Source organism: Ursus arctos, unplaced genomic scaffold (assembly GCF_023065955.2).
Source record: "Ursus arctos isolate Adak ecotype North America unplaced genomic scaffold, UrsArc2.0 scaffold_6, whole genome shotgun sequence".
Classification (NCBI taxonomy): domain Eukaryota; kingdom Metazoa; phylum Chordata; class Mammalia; order Carnivora; family Ursidae; genus Ursus; species Ursus arctos.
The window spans coordinates 28,288,456-28,307,332 of NW_026623078.1; the positions used below are offsets into that span (position 1 = coordinate 28,288,456).

Below are 18,877 nucleotides of genomic sequence, written 5' to 3' on the forward strand. Positions count from 1 at the left end.
TCACATTATGACTAAATTACAGCTTCAGTTTAAAATACTTACTATCATGTTTTAGGCAGATAAATGACTTCAGTTATTAGATCGATGACAACCGTTATATTGACTTCAAATATTTAGAAGGCATCACTGATGTGCCTATTATATTTTAATTTGCCAGCTCCATACCAAAGTTCAAATACGAATGTTTATTTTGATACTACTCACTTATCAGAACCAATCTTGTACTCTGAAGGAAAATCTTTATACCCATTGGATTTTCTTCCCAACTATTTCGCCATTACCAAAAATACTATTCTATGTATTTGGCGTTTTATTAATAATAAAAAACATCTTTTTTTAAAGGCTCTTACCCTGGTATGAAAGAACATTTTTAAAAACACAGTAAATTCTTAAATGATTTTATGATACATTTCCAGATCACCAACTAATGAAACAGATACACACAGTCTTACCTTTTCTTTGCTAATTTGTAAATGAAAGCACCATTCCCATGCAACCAAAACAAAAAGCTTCTAATGAACAAAATTCAGTGTGGACTTCTCCCCCTCTCCCCGCTGAAAGGATGCCAATCTAAATTCCTCAGAAAAGAACCCTTTGTCAAATCTAAGAGTCAGCTTAAACTGCAAACTCACCTAGGATTTCATTTTGTATGGTACCAGCAAGGAATCATGGGCTAGTCATCTGCCATATTTGGGAAGCTAGGTCAAAAATCAGTTGATTGCTATTGGATCTGTTCATCTATGCAGCCGAAATAGAATTACATTTCCACCTACAGCACTTTCTCAAACCAGAAGTATCAGTTATTCAATATACTAAAGTATATATGCAGAAAATAAAATACAGCACAGAATGGAGGTTCCTAGTGTGGTGAAGTATATGTGATGTTATATTAATTTAATCTATGATGTCAGACACCCACATAGTAACTGCTTTTGCTATCGTATTTGTTTCTAAGGTCCATAAAGTAAAAATCTGAGGTGCTGGTTGGTTCAACCCAGTTTGAAACCTTATCCTATGTTAAGCTATTGTATCCAGGCTTCCCATGGTTTAAAACTTATTTTAGATATGAAAGGATAAAATATTAGTTTTCTGATCCATGAGAGATTATATTTGCAAATCCAGGAGACACAAACCACATGAAGTCGGAACAGCAGGAATATCATGTAAAGTATCTGACTTTCATATATAAATGACTTGCCTATATTATAATCAAATTTATCATATTACATTAGTTTTTATATTGAAATTCAATTATTTTTATTTATATAACCAAACAAGATACCATTAAAGAAATGATGCATGTAATTATGAGGAAAATTATGAAAAGCATGATGAAGGTAATATGACCACTAATATGACACAGGTCATGCTTCATAATTATGTAACAAAGAGCTTAGTCATTGGCTAAAAGAAATATCCATGTGCATACATACCAATTTTAAATGGTTTCCTTTTCCTAAAGCAAAATTAGATGGATTAAAAACAATCACATGCTTATCTATAAATTTTGTCTGGTTATTACTCCTGATTATCAAATATGCAATAATTACCATACGACTTACACCAAAAGTAAGTTACTCTCTAATAAATAGCCAATAGGTAAGCCATTACTAATAAGATCCAGTTTGTAGTATACTGTTAACTTCCTATTCTAAATTTTCACTAACTACAATTACGTAACTTATCCATATATTTTAAGGACAAAGGTGTCCCCTAAATAAAGTCATACGCATTACAACAGCAATTAGAAACATTTGCTCAAAATTTACCATGAGTAAAGACAGGTAATAGTAGAAAGCATTACCTTCTGATATTTCCTAAAAGAATTTCAACATATGAATAGGAGTAAAGAAATTTCTAATATGCATTTTTCCCACTAAAGCAAAAAAATAAACATATAATTTCATCTGGGAAAGGAAAACACTTGAAATAGGCAATGGTAACAAAGTGTCTGAATACCCTCAAAGAGACAGTATCTTTCATATACTATATTTCCAAACAGTTTTTATCTTCTAGAACAAGCTGTTGCCTAGACATGTGCCTGGTTATAGAGAAGACTGCAATTTTGAGAAAAGTTGTTAGTGCTCTCCAATTAACAGAATTTTAAATAAAGGCATGATTGCAAAAATAAACAAGTGTCTCTAATTTAAAAAAAAAAAAAAAAAAGACCAGGGCAGATATAAAGAATTCATTAGAACAATCAAAAGGTAACTTCGAACTTTTCTAAAACTACATGAGTAAACAGTTGATTAATCAAATAAAATACAAGAAATGAGCACAGAAAACAAATGATTAGAGGCAAGTGTTCCTTTCCTTTATCCCTTCCAGTAACAATAATAAAGATTGTGAGTAATTGTGAAGTTCTCAATAACAAATGTACTCAGGAGTTATTTTTCTTCTATTTGTGTGTACCTTTTAATAATTTTACAATTAAGGATGCACACTATCACCTGGTCCAATATCAACCACCTCTTACCTCTGTTTCTACCATTCTTAGCAGATTATTGCCCAAGAACAATAGTATAGTAAGTTGCAAAAACATAATTAGCATTTAAAGGCCAGTGTTTTCTCTTCAAAAGCAAAATCCTAATTATTCTTTCTTCCACATCAGTAAAATCAGTAATATCTGATCAATAAAATCAACATTTTGCGATTCGGGCTGTTCAAAGTGGAATGGCAAATAGCGTATTCCAAAATACTGTACTTCTGGTCCCTCTGCTTCCAAACGAGTCTCTTTTCTCGTGGTTCATGCCATGGCATTACATTCCTGGCTTTTTTATGGAACCGTTGGAACAGTGGAAGGCTGACGTTAAGATCCTTGCTGGCATTTGGAGTGGTCACTTTCATGACCTCCTCTTTCCCCACTGGCACGAGACCTACAATGAGGGCCCTGCTCCCAGTAGCCTTCTGCTGAAACACAACCAAGTAAAACATCCTCTATTTATTTTAAGAATGATATTAAATCTGCCAAACTGAATGTCTACCAGTATTTTGCTAAATGTTTTCCATTCAAACTCCAACATGAATAGCTTTTAACAGTAAATTTAAGGAGGCAATTATTAGCTATTCACTCCACCATGGAAAATTATTTTAATAAATATTATAGTCTTTATACCAACACAATTTGGAAATATAATCTATTTCCTGGCTCTCTAATAAGCACACTGGTTATTACATATGGATAATAACATTTATTTATGTAGGGTGGGAAACTTATCATATGTAGTAATGAGTGCCTCTAGGATGTTTTTTTACAAAATTATTATTCTAATAGAAACTTTGAGGAGCACTTATTGAAACAAATAATCATAACAAGGGCAGTGGTAGATTTTTAGGAAGAGGGAATGGGATGACAGAGGTACTTTATCTAAGAGAAATATGACATACCAGATTTTCTATTTTAAAAGCAACTGATTTTCCAAAATGGCAAACAGAGTTACTTTTTCTCCCTTCTGCCAAAAATATGTAAATAACTGTCTTGGAAGCATATGCTTAATCTCAGCAATAGCTCTTTTGCTTTCTCAAACTTTAAAGTGGATTTCTGTTGACATGAAGTAACCTAGAAAACCCAGATTTGTCTCCTCTTCAAACTTTTTTTTTCTCAAAGCCATGGGCAAAACCAATCTTGTCAGCACCTCCCAATACTTGTAAGAGGATCTGGAAATTTGTTTTGTGTTTTCCAGGTTTCATGACAGCTGAGTTCACAGTTTTTAAATTCTTCAGAAATGATGACTATCTCATGGAACAGGGAAGGAAATTAATATTTATTGAGTGCTTACTACATGCCAGGCTGTGTTAGGAGTTTTATATACATTCTGCATTTAACAAAAACGTGACAATTTATCTGTATGAATCCTGTGTTTTCAAAAATATGCCTCCTCCCCCCTATTTATTCTAGAATCTGCCTCATTTTCTGACACCATCAAAGTTACCACTAAACAGTAGATGGAGCACTGGGACATCAATGTGTCCTGGGCGGTATCATCCTTTTGGAGCAAGAGGACACCTAAAAAAGTTAATAAATCCAGAAAGGTGTGTGACATGTTGAAATGATATATACTGAAATGGTATATCCAAGATAGAATAGGCACGGTCACTGTACAACACATGATTATTCACAAACATTTATTGTAAGTTAGTGCGCAGGTTCAAAAATAAAAATACATTAAATGATCAATAGGGAAAGAAATGTAATGAATCCTTAAACCTGAAATTATCATATTGGGGATATATCTTTTCCTCACTACTTATCAAAAAAGGTGAATTATCTTTCTAAAATAAGGATTATAAATATTCCCAACTTTTTCTTTATAATAAAAAGGAGACACTAAGGGTCTGAGTGTACCACAAGCAAATTATATGGACAACTTGTTTTACAGTTCTATCCATTTCTTCCCTTTTGTATTCCTAATTTCAGTTATCCAATGTGATACGCTTTGATCTCAATAGCTATTACATCATAAACACTTGATTTGTTCATGAGGAAATAATTACATTCAGAATGTACTCCAAATTGTCCTTATGCATTTGGAGGTATAGTTTAAGTATCCAGAATCAAGAAGCTCTATTATTATTACAAAGGAATTGCCAGGAAGGGACAAAATAAAAAACCAAAACTTAGTAACCTGGAGAATTTTTTTCTTCCTTCAAGCAGCATTAACTTTTTCCCCCTCCAGTCTCCCAAATCGGAAAAAAAGAGTAACCTCTAAAGCTGTTTTAGACAGAAGGTCAGAATTCAAAGGATCGGTAACCCAATCCACAGTGTGCTGCAATCACATTGCTATTGGAAACACAACCAGAAGCACCATTTTTCTAGATGTTTTTATTAAGCAATGTCAATAGGTAGACAGCCTGGAGGTTTCCCTCTACTGTAAAGATTCATACCTGCAGGCGATCAAGTTGCTTTGGGTCCGTGAATTTTCCTTTAGAACGCTGTAGAGTAAGGGAAAAAATAGACTCTGCATCACATACTAAGAAACACAATAGCTCCACTTTGTTCACATACTGAAGGAGACTACCTTTTTAGGACCAAAATGGAAATAAAGATGAAAGTTTTCTAGTCTTTAGATGTTCATTTAGTAATAAGAATTCTTCTTTTCGACGGTTTAATATTTGGAGTATTGTACTGGTTTTTAAAATTTTGTAGCTCATATTCTTTCAAAAAAAAAAATAGAAGTCTGGAAGCATCCACTGTTTCTTTCAAGGATTCTGTTTTAACATCACCAGCGATCTGGTTTACCTGAATCGCAGAGTCAAACAAAGTCAAGGATCTGGGGTTTTCTGAATTAGTGTATTTTAAATGTGTATGGTACTTAAAAACAACTCCCCGGTTGATAGGGAGTTATAGACTGGTGGCTCATTTTTTTTAATCAATACAAGGAAAAACAAATAGTTTACCAAGAGGTCAGAGAGCCAGCAGGGGAGACCTCTACTGCACGGTTATCATTGACAAGCCCTGCTGAAAGATCCGCAAAACTCCCATTAGCTCTGGCCTCCTGGGAGAGCTGTTCACTTTCCTTCCTGCCCTTGCCTGAGAGGACAGATCTTCCTCACCAGCAGACACTGGATGAGAGGGGTAAGGAGGAGGTAAGGGAGGGACGGAACAAAAACAAAGCGAAAAACAAGAAGTTATTCAAGACAATAAGCAAAAAACTAGTTCAAGGATCTGAACTTTTTTTAAAAGAATGAGTGTCTATGACTTAGAAATTCTAAAGGAAAAAGATCATGTTTTTCGATACGCAGATTTTATGTGTTTTAAATTTACAGTACCTTTACTAGTACATATGTCTCTTTCAGGAGGCGTTTCATTTGATAAATATAAAAATGAAAAAAAACGTAAAAGACCTAACTCACCACAAATAAAATTCATTCATGACTAAAAACCAGACTATTTAAAAGGAAGACCCACATCACTAAGCTCTCTATTTACAATTGTCTAAAATCATGTCTATTTCCAACCAATGAATGAGCTATTTTGAAAAAAGATATTTTAAAGGAGATATTTCACATTAAGATATTCTTGAACCAGCATATGCCAAATCTTTCTGTACTTTTGATTTTGCATCTATATCACTGTTCAAAGTTAAAATGCTGTCCTCTTCCTTAAATTTGTAGAGCTACCAAAATTTACCTATAATCACTAGACTAAAAAAAATGCACTAGAGTTTCAAGGTCTAACTCTGGCTTTAACATAGGCTTTCTCTGTGCCCTTTGTTACCACAATAGTTAGACCCTCAATTTATCATCTGTAAACAGGCTACCTATAAATGGATGCAAGAAGGTCACACACCTTACCAAAATGGCATGGGGATAAAAATGTTTACTGTAGGGGCCCCTGGGTGGCTCAGTCGGTTAAGTGTCTACCTTTGGCTCAGGTCATGATCCTGGGGTCCTGGGATCAAGAACTGCATTGGGCCCCCTGCTTAGCAGGGAGCCTGCTACTCCCTCTCCCTTTGCCCCACCCCCCAGCTCATGGGCTCCCTCTCTCTCTCAAATAAATAAATAAAATCTTTAAAAAAATGTTTACTGCAAGGGTAAAACTCTCATAGGCAGTAAAATAGCAATAGAAAACTGAATTTCAAATCAATTAATTAAGCAAGTGTAGAATGAGTGCCCAGTCTGGACATGGCAAGTTTCTAATATTAGCACAGCTTGGTACACATGGTAGGTGCTCAGTAAATGTTATTTAAATTAATTAATGTATGCACACTTGGCTACTTGACAGAACAAGGCCCTAGACTGTGAAAGAAAAATGATTTCCCTGAATTTCTTTTGCTTCTATGTTTTTATTTTCCTTACACATTGTTATATTTGTCTTCCATTTGAAACTCTAAAGTGGACTGGCTAGGATATTATCATCATAGGGGAGTTAATCTCATTCTCATGTTCAAAACATATTTAAAACACTTTCTAGAACCAAATTGAGTCATTGAAACAGTACCAGGAATTTGCCATCCTGACAATAGGAAATAACCAAATTCTAAGGAAATTAAAAAATTAGAAGAGACCTGAAATCACTGTATCCCCATGGTCTATGTTTTTCAGTGGGACAAGAAAATGAAATAAAAAGTTAAGTTTCACTTAAAAAAAAGCTATCATCAACATATTTAGTTTTACCTACCATATTCCTCCTAAAGTACTCTTTACTCCAAAGCAGTTCATATTTCCCTTTTGCATTCTTAAAGGAAAAATGCAGTAAAATTAATAAAAAAGTTAAAGGGATACACAATAGAATGAAAATATCGTTAAAGAAACCCTACCTCCTCACTTTTCAGAAATACTTCATTGTAAGATACAGCCACAACATTGTCATTTTAATATTCCACAAGTTTGAAGCTATTCGGGAATTTAATTAACCAAGCTAGTTAGTGGGTCTGTCCGCCAGTCAGTCACTCAGCAAATATTTATCATGCATCTAGTTTGTGCTGGATACTGTGGGCACTAGGAAACGAAGCAGTAAATGAGCAGACAGAATTCACACTTATCCTATGTGCGTAGAAGTGTGTAAATAAATTAAAAGATGGCCAGCTGGGCATATACATTTATTTTTGCCTTTTTCTACAAACCCATTAAGCAACAGTAGATGGATTTTTTTAAAGCATAAATCCCAAAGAATGAGAAAGGCAGCTAATCAGAAAACAGTAAAAAAAAAAAAAAAAAAAAAAAAAAAGTGAAAAAACAGACCATTAGTAACTGGTTTAGCAGACCTGAGAAAGCTGAATCCAAAGTTGGCAGTCACGAAAGCTGAAAAGCAATCTAATTTACAACAACAAAGCCTCTGACATCTCAGGAATTGGTGGTACCAAGGACTTTTGAAAGTAGAAATAAGAAGAAATACCAAAAAAAAGAGGTACAAATCAGTACAGTAAGAAGCAGTTAGAATCACTCTTAGATGCCACTCCACATAGTAGTCAAGCAAGTACACTTGGACTGAAGGAGAAGCCCCAAAATGTGTTCAGGAAGGGGCACCATACTAATAACAGGTGGATTCTGTTTGCAGACTCCTGAATGCTGGGACACACTGAATTCTAGGACAACTGCCCCTGTTTCCTTTCACCAAATCTTTCCCCATTCTGAGTCCTAGAATAATGGTAGCTAAATCTAGGTTATCCAGGCAGTAGATAGAAAGAGTCTTCACTAAGAATTCTAACTAGACCTAGAGGAAAGACTTGAAAAACTTAAACCTGGAGGTCTCCCCCAGAGAAGACCCAGCCTAATTGCCCTACCATAAAAACCATGGTCTATGAGTCCCCAGACAATCAATTCTAAAGTGCTCCACTTATACCTATGAGCTAATAATAGTCATGGGTTACCTGTGTCTGAGGACAACTTCTTGGAAGAAATGTAGAATCCAAATGAACAGAGAAAAGCAATTTGAGGAAACAGAGGTCAGGCAAAAGGAAGAAAAACAAAAACAAAAAACCCTCATTAATCCACAGAGAAATAAGATAGTAAACAAGATAGGAAAGTAACAATAATGATTTTTTTTTAAAGAGAAACATCTAACAACAAAAAAGAGCCCTTAGAAATAAAAAACAGACTAGCAAAAATGTGTAATTGAATAAGGTTTGAAAAAATAAAATTGAGGAAGTTTTACAGAGAATAGAACAAAAGACATGGAAAATGAGAAAAAAACAGAAAATACAATAAGAAAATGAAGAAATATAAGAAAATATGGTGGTCCAACATCCAAATAACTGGAGTTCCAGAAGGAGAGCAGAGAAAATGAAGGTAAAATTTAAATAAATAATTCTAAAATATTTCATAGGACATTAGTTTTCAGATTGAAAGAGCTCAATGAATACTGAACAAAAAAAAAAAATTTTTTTTTTAAAGGGCAATGGACATTGTTGGGACATTCCAAAACCCTTGGGAAAATGGTAGCCCCACAGGTATCCAAAGAGAATAAACATATCACAGACAAAAAGTTACTCAGACTTCTTAATTGGAACATGCATTTCTAGAAGGTAATGGAACAATGGTTTCAAATTTCTTAAGGAAAAATAATTCTCAACTTAGAATTTTATATCTTAAAAAACTTTATAACAAGTAGGAAAATTGAAGATATTTAAATCAAGTTGATATTTGCAGACATGTCAGGTTTTAAAAGGTTATTTCCAAAGTATCTTTTTTTCAGGGTGCTAACAGAAGATATGTTCTATAGAAATTTGGGAGCAAACCTCCTTTATGAAATAACTCAACCAAATAGGAAAGAGAAGACTCTAATCTCTGGTGTTGGTAGTAAAGAGAATTTCTAGGATGATAGCACTATACCAGGCACGGCCATCCAGACCAGAGGAGGTCAGAAAGCACAAGAAAAGGTTTCAAGATGAAAAGATTGATAGAATAGTTGACACGTCTGAACACATGGAAAGAAGAGTTAAATGATCAGGAGAGGGTATGAAATTGAATTATTAAAAGAAATTATAGATAGAATACTACATACTTCTGGGATCGAGCCCCACATCAGGCTCCTCCGCTGGGAGCCTGCTTCTTCCTCTCCCACTCCCCCTGCTTGTGTTCCCTCTCTCGCTGGCTGTCTCTCTCTCTGTCAAATAAATAAATAAAATCTTTAAAAAAAAAAAAAAGAATACTACATGCAGCTGCTGTAAAGACCATACATGTAGATGGAGTGATACAAATGCCAAAAGCCAGGAAATATCCATCCTGGAAGGATGGCAGGACTGACAAAGTTTTTGTGTGTATGTGTTGGGGTAGGAGTGAGATGAAAGAGGAACAAATAGTCATCTTCCATAGTGGCAAATCAATAAGTAATACGTAAAAATGAAAAAAAAGTCAACAAGGAACAATATAGGAAGGTTCAGCTGAAAAGTTAGAAGTGGTTTTATCTGGGAAAGGCAAAGAAAATGAAAGTTAGGTAGAAGACTCTCCTCTCCATAATAACTTTTATAGAATTGTTTCACTTTCAAAATTATGTGCATATAATTTTGATTAAAATAAAAATGTAAAAAAAAAACAGACATTTTCCTAATCCTGTGTGTGTGTGTGTGTGTGTGTGTATTACTTGTTGACAAGTACTAAAAAATATTTCAGGTAAAATTTTCAGGTAAAATTAGAGAGGGATATGGGGAAAGGGGTGGGTGCTGTGTTAACTAGTCAAGGAAAGCCTCTTTAAGGAGGTATCATTTGAGTTGAGGCATAGATAATGAAAAGGTAATTTTCATTTCATAGATAATAAAAGAGCTAGTAAAAGAAAAACAAAGCCAGTAGAAGAAAGGAAATAATAAAGATTAGAACAAAAATAGAGACTAAAAAAACCCAATAGAACACATAAATGAAACCAGGAGCTAGTTCCTTAAAAAGATAAACAAAATTGATAAAACTTTAACTAGATTTACCAAAAAAAGAGAGAGAGGAGTCAAAAAAATAAAATCAGAAATGAAGGAGAAACAACAACCAACACCACAGAAATACAAATGTTTATAAGAGAATATTGTGAAAAATTGTATGCCAACAAATTGGACAGCCTAAAAAATATGGATAAATTCCTAGAAAGATAACCTTCCAAAAGGTTATGGATCAGGAATCAGGAAGAACTAGGAAATTTGAACAGACCAATTACCAGTGATGAAATTGAATCGGTAATAAAAAAAAAACCCCAACGAACAAAAAGTCTAGGGCCAGATGGCTTCATAGATGAATTCTACCAAATGCTTAAAGAAGAGTTTATACCTATTCTTCTCAAGCTATCCCAAAAAATAGAAATGGAAGGAGAACTCTCAAATTCATTCCATGAAGCCAACACTATTCTGGTAACAAAACCAAATAAAGACACTACAAAAAAAGAGAATTCCGGGCCAGTATCTCTGATGAACATAGACACAAAAATCCTCAACAAAATATTAGCAAACCAAAAGTAACAATACTTTAAAAAATATTACTCGCTATCATCAAGTGGGGTTCATTCCTGGGATGCAAGGTTGGTTCAATATTCACCAATCAATCAGTGTGATACATCACATTAACAACAGGATGGATAAAAAACATATGATCACCTTAATACATGCAGAAAAAGCATTTGACAAAGTACAACATCCATTCATGATAAAGAAAAAAAAAAACTCTCAACAAACTAGGTTTAGAGGGAACGTACCTCAACATAATAAAGGCCATGTATGAAAAACCCACAGCTAACATCATACTCAATGGTGAAAAACTGAGAGCAGGAACAAGATGTTCACTCTCACCACTTTTATTCAACATAGTAGTGGAAGTCCTAACCACAGTCATCAGAAAAGAAAAAGAAACAAAAGGCATCCAAATTGGTAAAGAAGAGTAAAACGTTCACTTTTGCAGATGATGTGATAGCATATATAGAAAATCCTAAAGACTCCACCAAAAAACTACTAGAACTGATAAATGAATTCAGTAGTCACAGGATATAAAGTTAATATACACAAGCCTATTGTATTTCTTTTTTTTTTTTAAGATTTTATTTATTTATTTGACAGAGATAGAGACTGCCAGCGAGAGAGGGAACACAAGCAGGGGGAGTGGGAGAGGAAGAAGCAGGCTCCTAGTGGAAGAGCCTGATGTGGGGCTCGATCCCATAACGCCGGGATCATGCCCCGAGCCGAAGGCAGACGCTTAACTGCTGTGCCACCCAGGCGCCCCAAGCCTATTGTATTTCTAAATACTAATAACAAAGTAGCAGAAAGAGAAATTTTAAAAAAACAATCCCATTTACAATTGCACCAAAAGTAGTAAAATACCTAGGAATAAACTTAACAGGGAGGTAAAACACCTGTCCTCCAAACACTGTAAAACATTGATGAAAAAAGTAGAAGATGAGAGAAACAAATAGAAAAATATTCCATGCTCATGAATTAAGGGAACAAATATTGTTAAAATATCCATTCTACCATAAGCAACCTAAAGAATTGATGCAATCCCTATCAAAATACCAACAGCACTTTTCACAGAACTAGAACAAATAATCCTAAAATTTGTAGGACATCACAAAAGACCCTGAATCAGGAATCACAATTCCTGATTTCAAGTTACACTATAAAGCTGTAGTAATTAAAACAGTATGGCCCTGGCACCAGAATAGACACATAGATCAATGGAACAGAACAGAGAACACAGACGGAAACCCATGATTATATAACCAATTAATCTATAGCAAAGGAGGCAAGAATGTACAATGGAGAAAAGCAGTCCCTTCAGTAAATGGTGTTGGGAAAACTGGATAGCTGCATGCAAAAGAATGAAACTGGACCATTTTCTTACACCATACACAAAAATAAACTCAGAATGGATTAAGGACCTAAATGTGAGATCTAAAAATTCTAGAAGAGAGCACAGGCAGTAAATTCTCTGACATTGGCTGTAGCAACATTTTTCTAGATACGTCTCCTCAGGCAAGGGAAATAAACACAAAAATAAACTATTGGGACTACATTAAAATAAGAGCTTCTGCACAGTGAAGGAAACCATCAACAAAACAAAAAGGTAACCTACTAAATAGCAGAAGGTATTTTCAAATGATATATCTGATAAGGGCTTAATATCCAAAATATATAAAGAAGCTATACAACTCAAGACACACACACACACACACACACACACACACACACACACACACATTTAAAAAAGGCAGAGGACCTAAATAGATTTTTCCAAAGGAGACATACAGGTGTCTAACAAACATGAAAAGATGTTCAACATCACTCATCATCAGGGAAATGCAAATCAAAACTACAATGAGATATCACCTCGCTCCTGTCAGAATAGCTAAACTAAAACACATAGGATACAAGCGTTGGCAAGGATGTGGAGAAAGGGGAACCCTCATGCACTGTTGGTGGGAATGCAAACTGGTGTGGCCACTGTGGAAAACAGTGTGGAGGCTCCTCAGAAAGTTGAAAATAGAGCTACCTTATGATAAGCAATTGCACTAGTATTTACCCAAACAAAACAAAAACACTAATCCAAAAATATACATCTACCCCTATGTTTACTGCAGCCTTATTTACAGTAGCCAAATTATGGAAACAGCCTAAGTGTCCACTGATAGATGCATTATATATATATATAATTTCACAACTCCTTTATCCATTTATCTATATATAGAGATATTCATATCTGTATCTATATATACCTATATTACTCAGCCATAAAAGAATGAAATCTTGCCATTTGCAACAACATGGATGAATCTAGAGGGTATAATGCTAAGTGAAATAAGTCATCGGAGAACAACAAATACCATATGATTTCACTCATATGTGGAATTTAAGAACAGGAACAAACAAATTTAAAAAAAGAGACAAACCCGATTCTTAAATATAAAGAACAAACTAGTGGTTGCCAGTAAGGGGGGATGGGTGAAACAGATAAAGGGGATTAAGAGTACACTTAATGTGACGAGCACTGAGCAATGTATAGAATTTCGAATCATTATATTGTACACCTGAAACTAACATAACATTGTGTGTTAATTATACTTGAATAAAAAATAAAATGAAATAAAATAAAATGAATTTTAAAACTCAAAAAGAAAAAGAGGTGATAGACTTGTAAAACTTTGATGTGGGGGGCATGCAAGTTCGAAGGGAACAAGCTTGGCAAGTAGGAGGGCAGAAGAAAGAACTGTGGAGGGTAGTGGACAAGAAGGGAAGAACAGGACCCAGGCTGGGTGTGGAGCACGGGGTGCTGTAGGCCAGTTAAAGAGCTGAGATTTTATTCTTAGTATAATATAAAGTTACCAGCGATCCTTTTTGTTTGTTTGTTTTATTTTAGAATTTATTTTTGACCTGAACAGAGACGCTGTCTGATTTACATTTAGGAAAGATCCCTCTGGCTGCCATGGGGAGGACAGACAACAGAAAAGCAAGATTAGAGGCAGGGAGGCAAATAGGGCTGAGCAGTAGTCTAGGTAAGAAGTGGTGGTAATCTAGACTACGGTTTTATCTGGGGAGATGATGATACGGAGTCAGATTTAGGGCATATTTTTGAATTAGACCCAACAGGACTGGCAGATTGGATGTGGGTTTGAGGCAAAGAAAGAAATTAAAGATGACTCCAGTCTCTCCGCATAAACAATAAACACCACTGATTTGACTTTCATCTTCATTCATTTCTTCTTTCTGCTTTCTTGCTCATACAATAACATGACATAAACACAAAGAGCCTGAATAATCACAATCTAAATAATTGAAAGTTAACTAAAAGTCTTTTCATTACTATCTAGTGAAACCATCTAACACATCCCCTCCCCCACCCACTTACGCCTCACCAGCCTCCTTTGTCACCCCAGTATGCTATGCTCTCTCCTGTCACTGTATGTTTGTTCATGTTTCTGCATACTCTCCAGCCTGATATAAATGTCTTTACTCCTTTTTTCTTTTCAGCCTACCTCTCATCTGCTGCTGGCTTCTATCTCAACATGGTAGGCTGTTACTCTGGTAGCTCCCATTGAATCATGCCTCTCAAAAAGACTAATTCTGGGCTTGGCAAATGGAACATTAGTAAGGATGATCTAAGCAGAGAATTGTGCTTGCACCTTGGGGCTTATCCTCTAGGAATGCTTACTCTTTGGACCTAGCCACCATTAAGGAAGTCCAAGCTAGCCATGTGGTAGAAGAGAAGTCCCAGTCTACCAATCATCCCACCAAAACCATCTTGCATATTCCAGCTCCAGCCACTTTTTTTTTTTTAATAAGTGTACTCTTAATCCTCTTTGCCTATTTCACCCATCCCCCACCCCCCTGGTAACCATCAGTTTGTTCTCTATAGATAAGAGTCTGTTTTTTGGTTTGTCTCCTTTTCCCTTTGTTCATTCGTTCTGTTTCTTAAATTCCACATGAGTGAAATCATATGGTATTTGTCTTTCTCTGACTGACTTATTTCCCTTAACATTATACACTCTAGATCCATTAATATTGTTGCAAATGGCTACATTTATTTCTATGGCTGAGTAAGATTCCCTTGTGTGTATACATACTACATCTTATATATCTGTTCATCTACCAATGAACATGTGGGCTGCTTCCATAATTTGGCTCTTGTAAATAATGCTGCAGTAAAAGTGGTGGTACCTATATCATCTTGAATTAGTGTTTTTGTCTTCATGTAAATAGCCTGTAGTGGAATTATTGGATCATAAGGTAACTCTATTTCTAATTTTTTGAGGAAACTCCATACTGTTTTCCACAATGGCCGCACTAGTTTGCATTCCCACCAACAGAGCAACAGTTCCTTTTTCTCCTCATCCTTGTCAACATTAGTTTCTTGTGCTTTTTATTTTAGCTATTCTGACAGGTGTGAGGTTATATCTCATTGTAGTTTTGATTTTAATTTCCCTGATGATGAGTGATGTTGAGTATCTTTTTATATGTCTGTTGGTCATCTGTCTTTTTTTTTTTTAAGATTTTATTTATTTATTTGACAGAGAGAGAGACAGCCAGCGAGAGAGGGAACACAAGCAGGGGCAGTGGGAGAGGAAGAAGAGGCTCCCAGCGGAAGAGCCCAATGTGGGGCTCGACCCCATATCGCCAGGATCACGCCCTGAGCCGAAGGCAGATGCTCAACGACTGAGCCACCCAGGCGCCCCCATCTGTATGTCTTCTTTGGAGAAGTGTCTGTTGAAGTCTTCTGCCCATTTTTAAATGAGATTATTTGTTTTTTTGGTGTTGAGTTGTATAAGTTCTTTATATATTTTGGGTATTATCCCCTTATCAAAATGTCATTTGCAAATATCTTCTCCCATTTGGTAGGCTGTCTTATAGTTTTGTTGATAGTTTCTTTTGCTATGCAGAAGCTTTTTATTTTGATGTAGACACAATAGTTTATTTTGGCTTTTGTTTCCTTTGTCTGAAGAGACATATCTAGAAAAATGTTGCTATGGCCAATGTCAGGGAAATTACTGCCTGTGCTCTCTTCTAGAATTTTTATGGTTTCAGGTCTCAAGTTTAGGTCCTTCATCCATCTTGAGTTTATTTTTGTGTATACTGTAAGAAAGTAGTCCAGTTTCATTCTTTTGCATGTGGCTGTCCAGTTTTCCCAGCACCATTTGTAGAATAGACTGTCTTTCCTCCACTGCATATTCTTACCTCCTTTGTCATAGATTAAGTGACCATATAATTGTGGGGGTTTTTTGGGCTCTCCATTCTGCTCCATTGATTTATGTGTCTATTTCTGTGCCATTGCCATACTGTTTTGATTACTACAGCTTTGTAGTACATCTTGAAATCTCAGATTGCGATACTTCCAGTTTTGTTCTTGTTTTTCAAGATTTCTTCGGCTATTCAGGGTCTTTTGTGGTTCCATACCAATTTTAGGACTATTTGTTATCTAGTTCTGTGAAAAATGCTGTTGGTATTTTAACAGCAATTGAGAGAGATTTCAAGCGGTACCAGCAGAAGGGCCACCAATTTGAACCTAGCCAGTGCACAGTATCATTAGCAAAGGAAATTATGGGATGGTTTGTAACATAGCAATAAATACCCATCATTGAAGCTCCTCTTGCAAAGGTTACCAATCATATACATGTTGCCAAAAGTAATGCACACATTTTTGTCTTTATCTTAACTGTCTTAATTGTATCATCTTTTTTTATGGTAAAATACACGTAACATAAAATTTGTGACTTTCACTATTTTCAGTTGTACTATGCAGTGGCATTAAGTACATTAACAGTTTTGTACAACCATTACCACTAACTATCTCCAGAATATTTGCATTTTCCCAAACTGAAATGGTACCCATGAAACACTGATTCTCCATTTCTCCCTCCCCTCCAGGCCCTGACAACCACCATTCCACTTTCCGTTTCTCTGAGTTAGACTTTTCTAGGCATCTCATATAAGTAGAATCTTTAAATATTCTTCCTTTTATGCGATGAGTGCTGCATCTTAATTTAGTCTTGATTATAGCACCTCACATTGCTGCGCATATCCTCCCTGAAATGTTCTCCCTAAGGTCTTGCCCCATGACTCTCTTTTGGTGCCTTTCCCCTCATTTGTTGGGTCTCTTTTGAAGGCTGGTCTTTCTCTACTGACTCCAGTTCCCCTTAAACTTCATGTTCTCTCAGGTGTTTTCTCCTGTGTGACCTCATTCCCTTCTATGCTTCAATTAATATATGTAAGTGCAGTGATAGCCAAAGCATTGTCTCTGATGACACAGAGCTATTTTTAGAAACCTGAAATAGCCCCTGATAAATTTTCCCTTTTCAGCAATTATGTCTTCCTCCATCACCCCAAAGTCTTTCCCCCATTAAGATTACCTTGAGGCTAGGGATGATGGAAGATATGATGTAAAGGAAGCCCCCTTAGGACAAGAAGGGAAAGAGAAAAGCCTTCCAGTTCTGGGCATTGGTTGTTAGAAATGGAAATTTATGCAATTAGTTAAGGCTTGTCAGACTTAAGAAGAGGTATAGCTCCAAGAAGGGGGATCAAGCCTAAATCATGGGCTCAGGTTAGAATCTTTAGAATGTGGAACTAGGTCCCATGCCTCAAACAAAATCATCAAATGCTCAATAACCAAGAACCAGTAACCTTGCCTGGCATTCCCTTAGGATCTGGTAAGATGATCATAATTCTAGGGATTTAAAAAATCCATTTTAAAAAATAAAGATGTGTGTAGGGGTTATATTTTAAAATGAAAATATAAAGTGTTAAGAAATGAATGAAGAAATCAGAAAATTTTACTATCAATACTTTAAAGACCATGAGATAATGTATTTTATAATCACTAGGCTGCTCTGGGTATTCTTTTTTTTTTTTTTAAGATTTTATTTATTTATGACAGAGAGAAAGCACAAATGGGAAGCAGCAGGCACAGGGAGAAGGAGAAGCAGGCTCCCTGCTTTTCCCAGCAGAGAGACTGATGTGGGGCTCGATCCCAGGACCCTGGGATCATGACCTGAGCCAAAGGTAGACACCTAACCAACTGAGCTACCCAGGCGCCCCTGCTCTGTGTATTCTTCGTAGACTTTTTGGATTTTGGAAACCTTTACCACATCCTAAAATCATAGACCAGAGACCATAATTTGAAATGGCTAAGGAATTTGATTAATTAAGTGCAGTTAATGTTTAAAGAAGATTCAATTGGTTAAATCTGTGAGTTAATTAAACCAAATAAATAAGTGAAAGTAATTTTTCTTACTTTGTGACAAATAACCAGATTTAAAAGTACAACACGGTCTTTAAGCTTTGGGATAAACCACTACATTAAAACACACGGGAATATGTCAATTCCTTTTTACATACAAAAGTCTTCCTCAGGCATGAGAACCCACCCAGAATGGAAGACAGAAGGCGGCCAAGAATTCCTGTGTCTCCAGTGGGGACATGAGAGTGTTAAGAAACCTGATGAGCTAAGTAGAGGCTTTTGTGACAATGAGGAGGCCACAGATGGGTCATTGAACCTGGAGGCCACTATGGGGACCAAGGACTTGACGAGAAGGAACCAGCGTGATGCTGGACAAGACCACACAGGGCCAGCCACGCCTGGGCCCTCTACCAGGCAGGGTTCACAGTGATCAAGTGGACAAGGACATCTCTGCATGGGCTGTAGACAACACTCACCACAGCACGTGTATGACAGATACAATAGCTATACCTACCACGAGGCCAGGATGGCACAAATGCACCCCCAGGCACTTAGATCACCCCAGGGAGAAAAAAAGAGATGCCAGAGAATCCAAACTATCTACCGGGACTGAAAGGACCTGGAAGGATGACCTGTTTACCTAAGAGATTTGTGACCTTGAAATAGGCACATTTAAGGATCTTTGCTGCTGTTGTTGTTAGTTTTTGTTTTGCTCTATGTGCTTGGAAGCAGGATACAATCAGTTATAGAAGATAAAATCAACTTGGAATTTACATCTGAGTCATGCGTCAACTGTAATAGC

At 36.0% G+C, this 18,877-nt stretch overlaps 1 protein-coding gene across 9 annotated transcripts in view; it reads right to left on the reverse strand.

Annotated features, from left to right (window-relative positions):
- EYA1 (EYA transcriptional coactivator and phosphatase 1) overlaps positions 1-18,877 on the reverse strand; it is a 343,576-nt gene that overhangs the window by 169,456 nt on the left and 155,243 nt on the right. For 5 of the 9 annotated variants that reach the window (XM_057308055.1, XM_057308054.1, XM_044382779.3 and 2 more), the window contains exon 3: positions 4,885-4,932. The exons of 2 other annotated variants lie outside the window; for them this stretch is intronic. In XM_057308055.1, coding sequence (XP_057164038.1) covers positions 4,885-4,932 — 48 coding nt within the window. Of the gene's footprint in view, positions 1-452; positions 735-4,884; positions 4,933-18,877 lie in introns of those variants that run through there. 2 more of the 9 variants (XM_057308059.1, XM_057308061.1) reach the window with 2 other exon arrangements.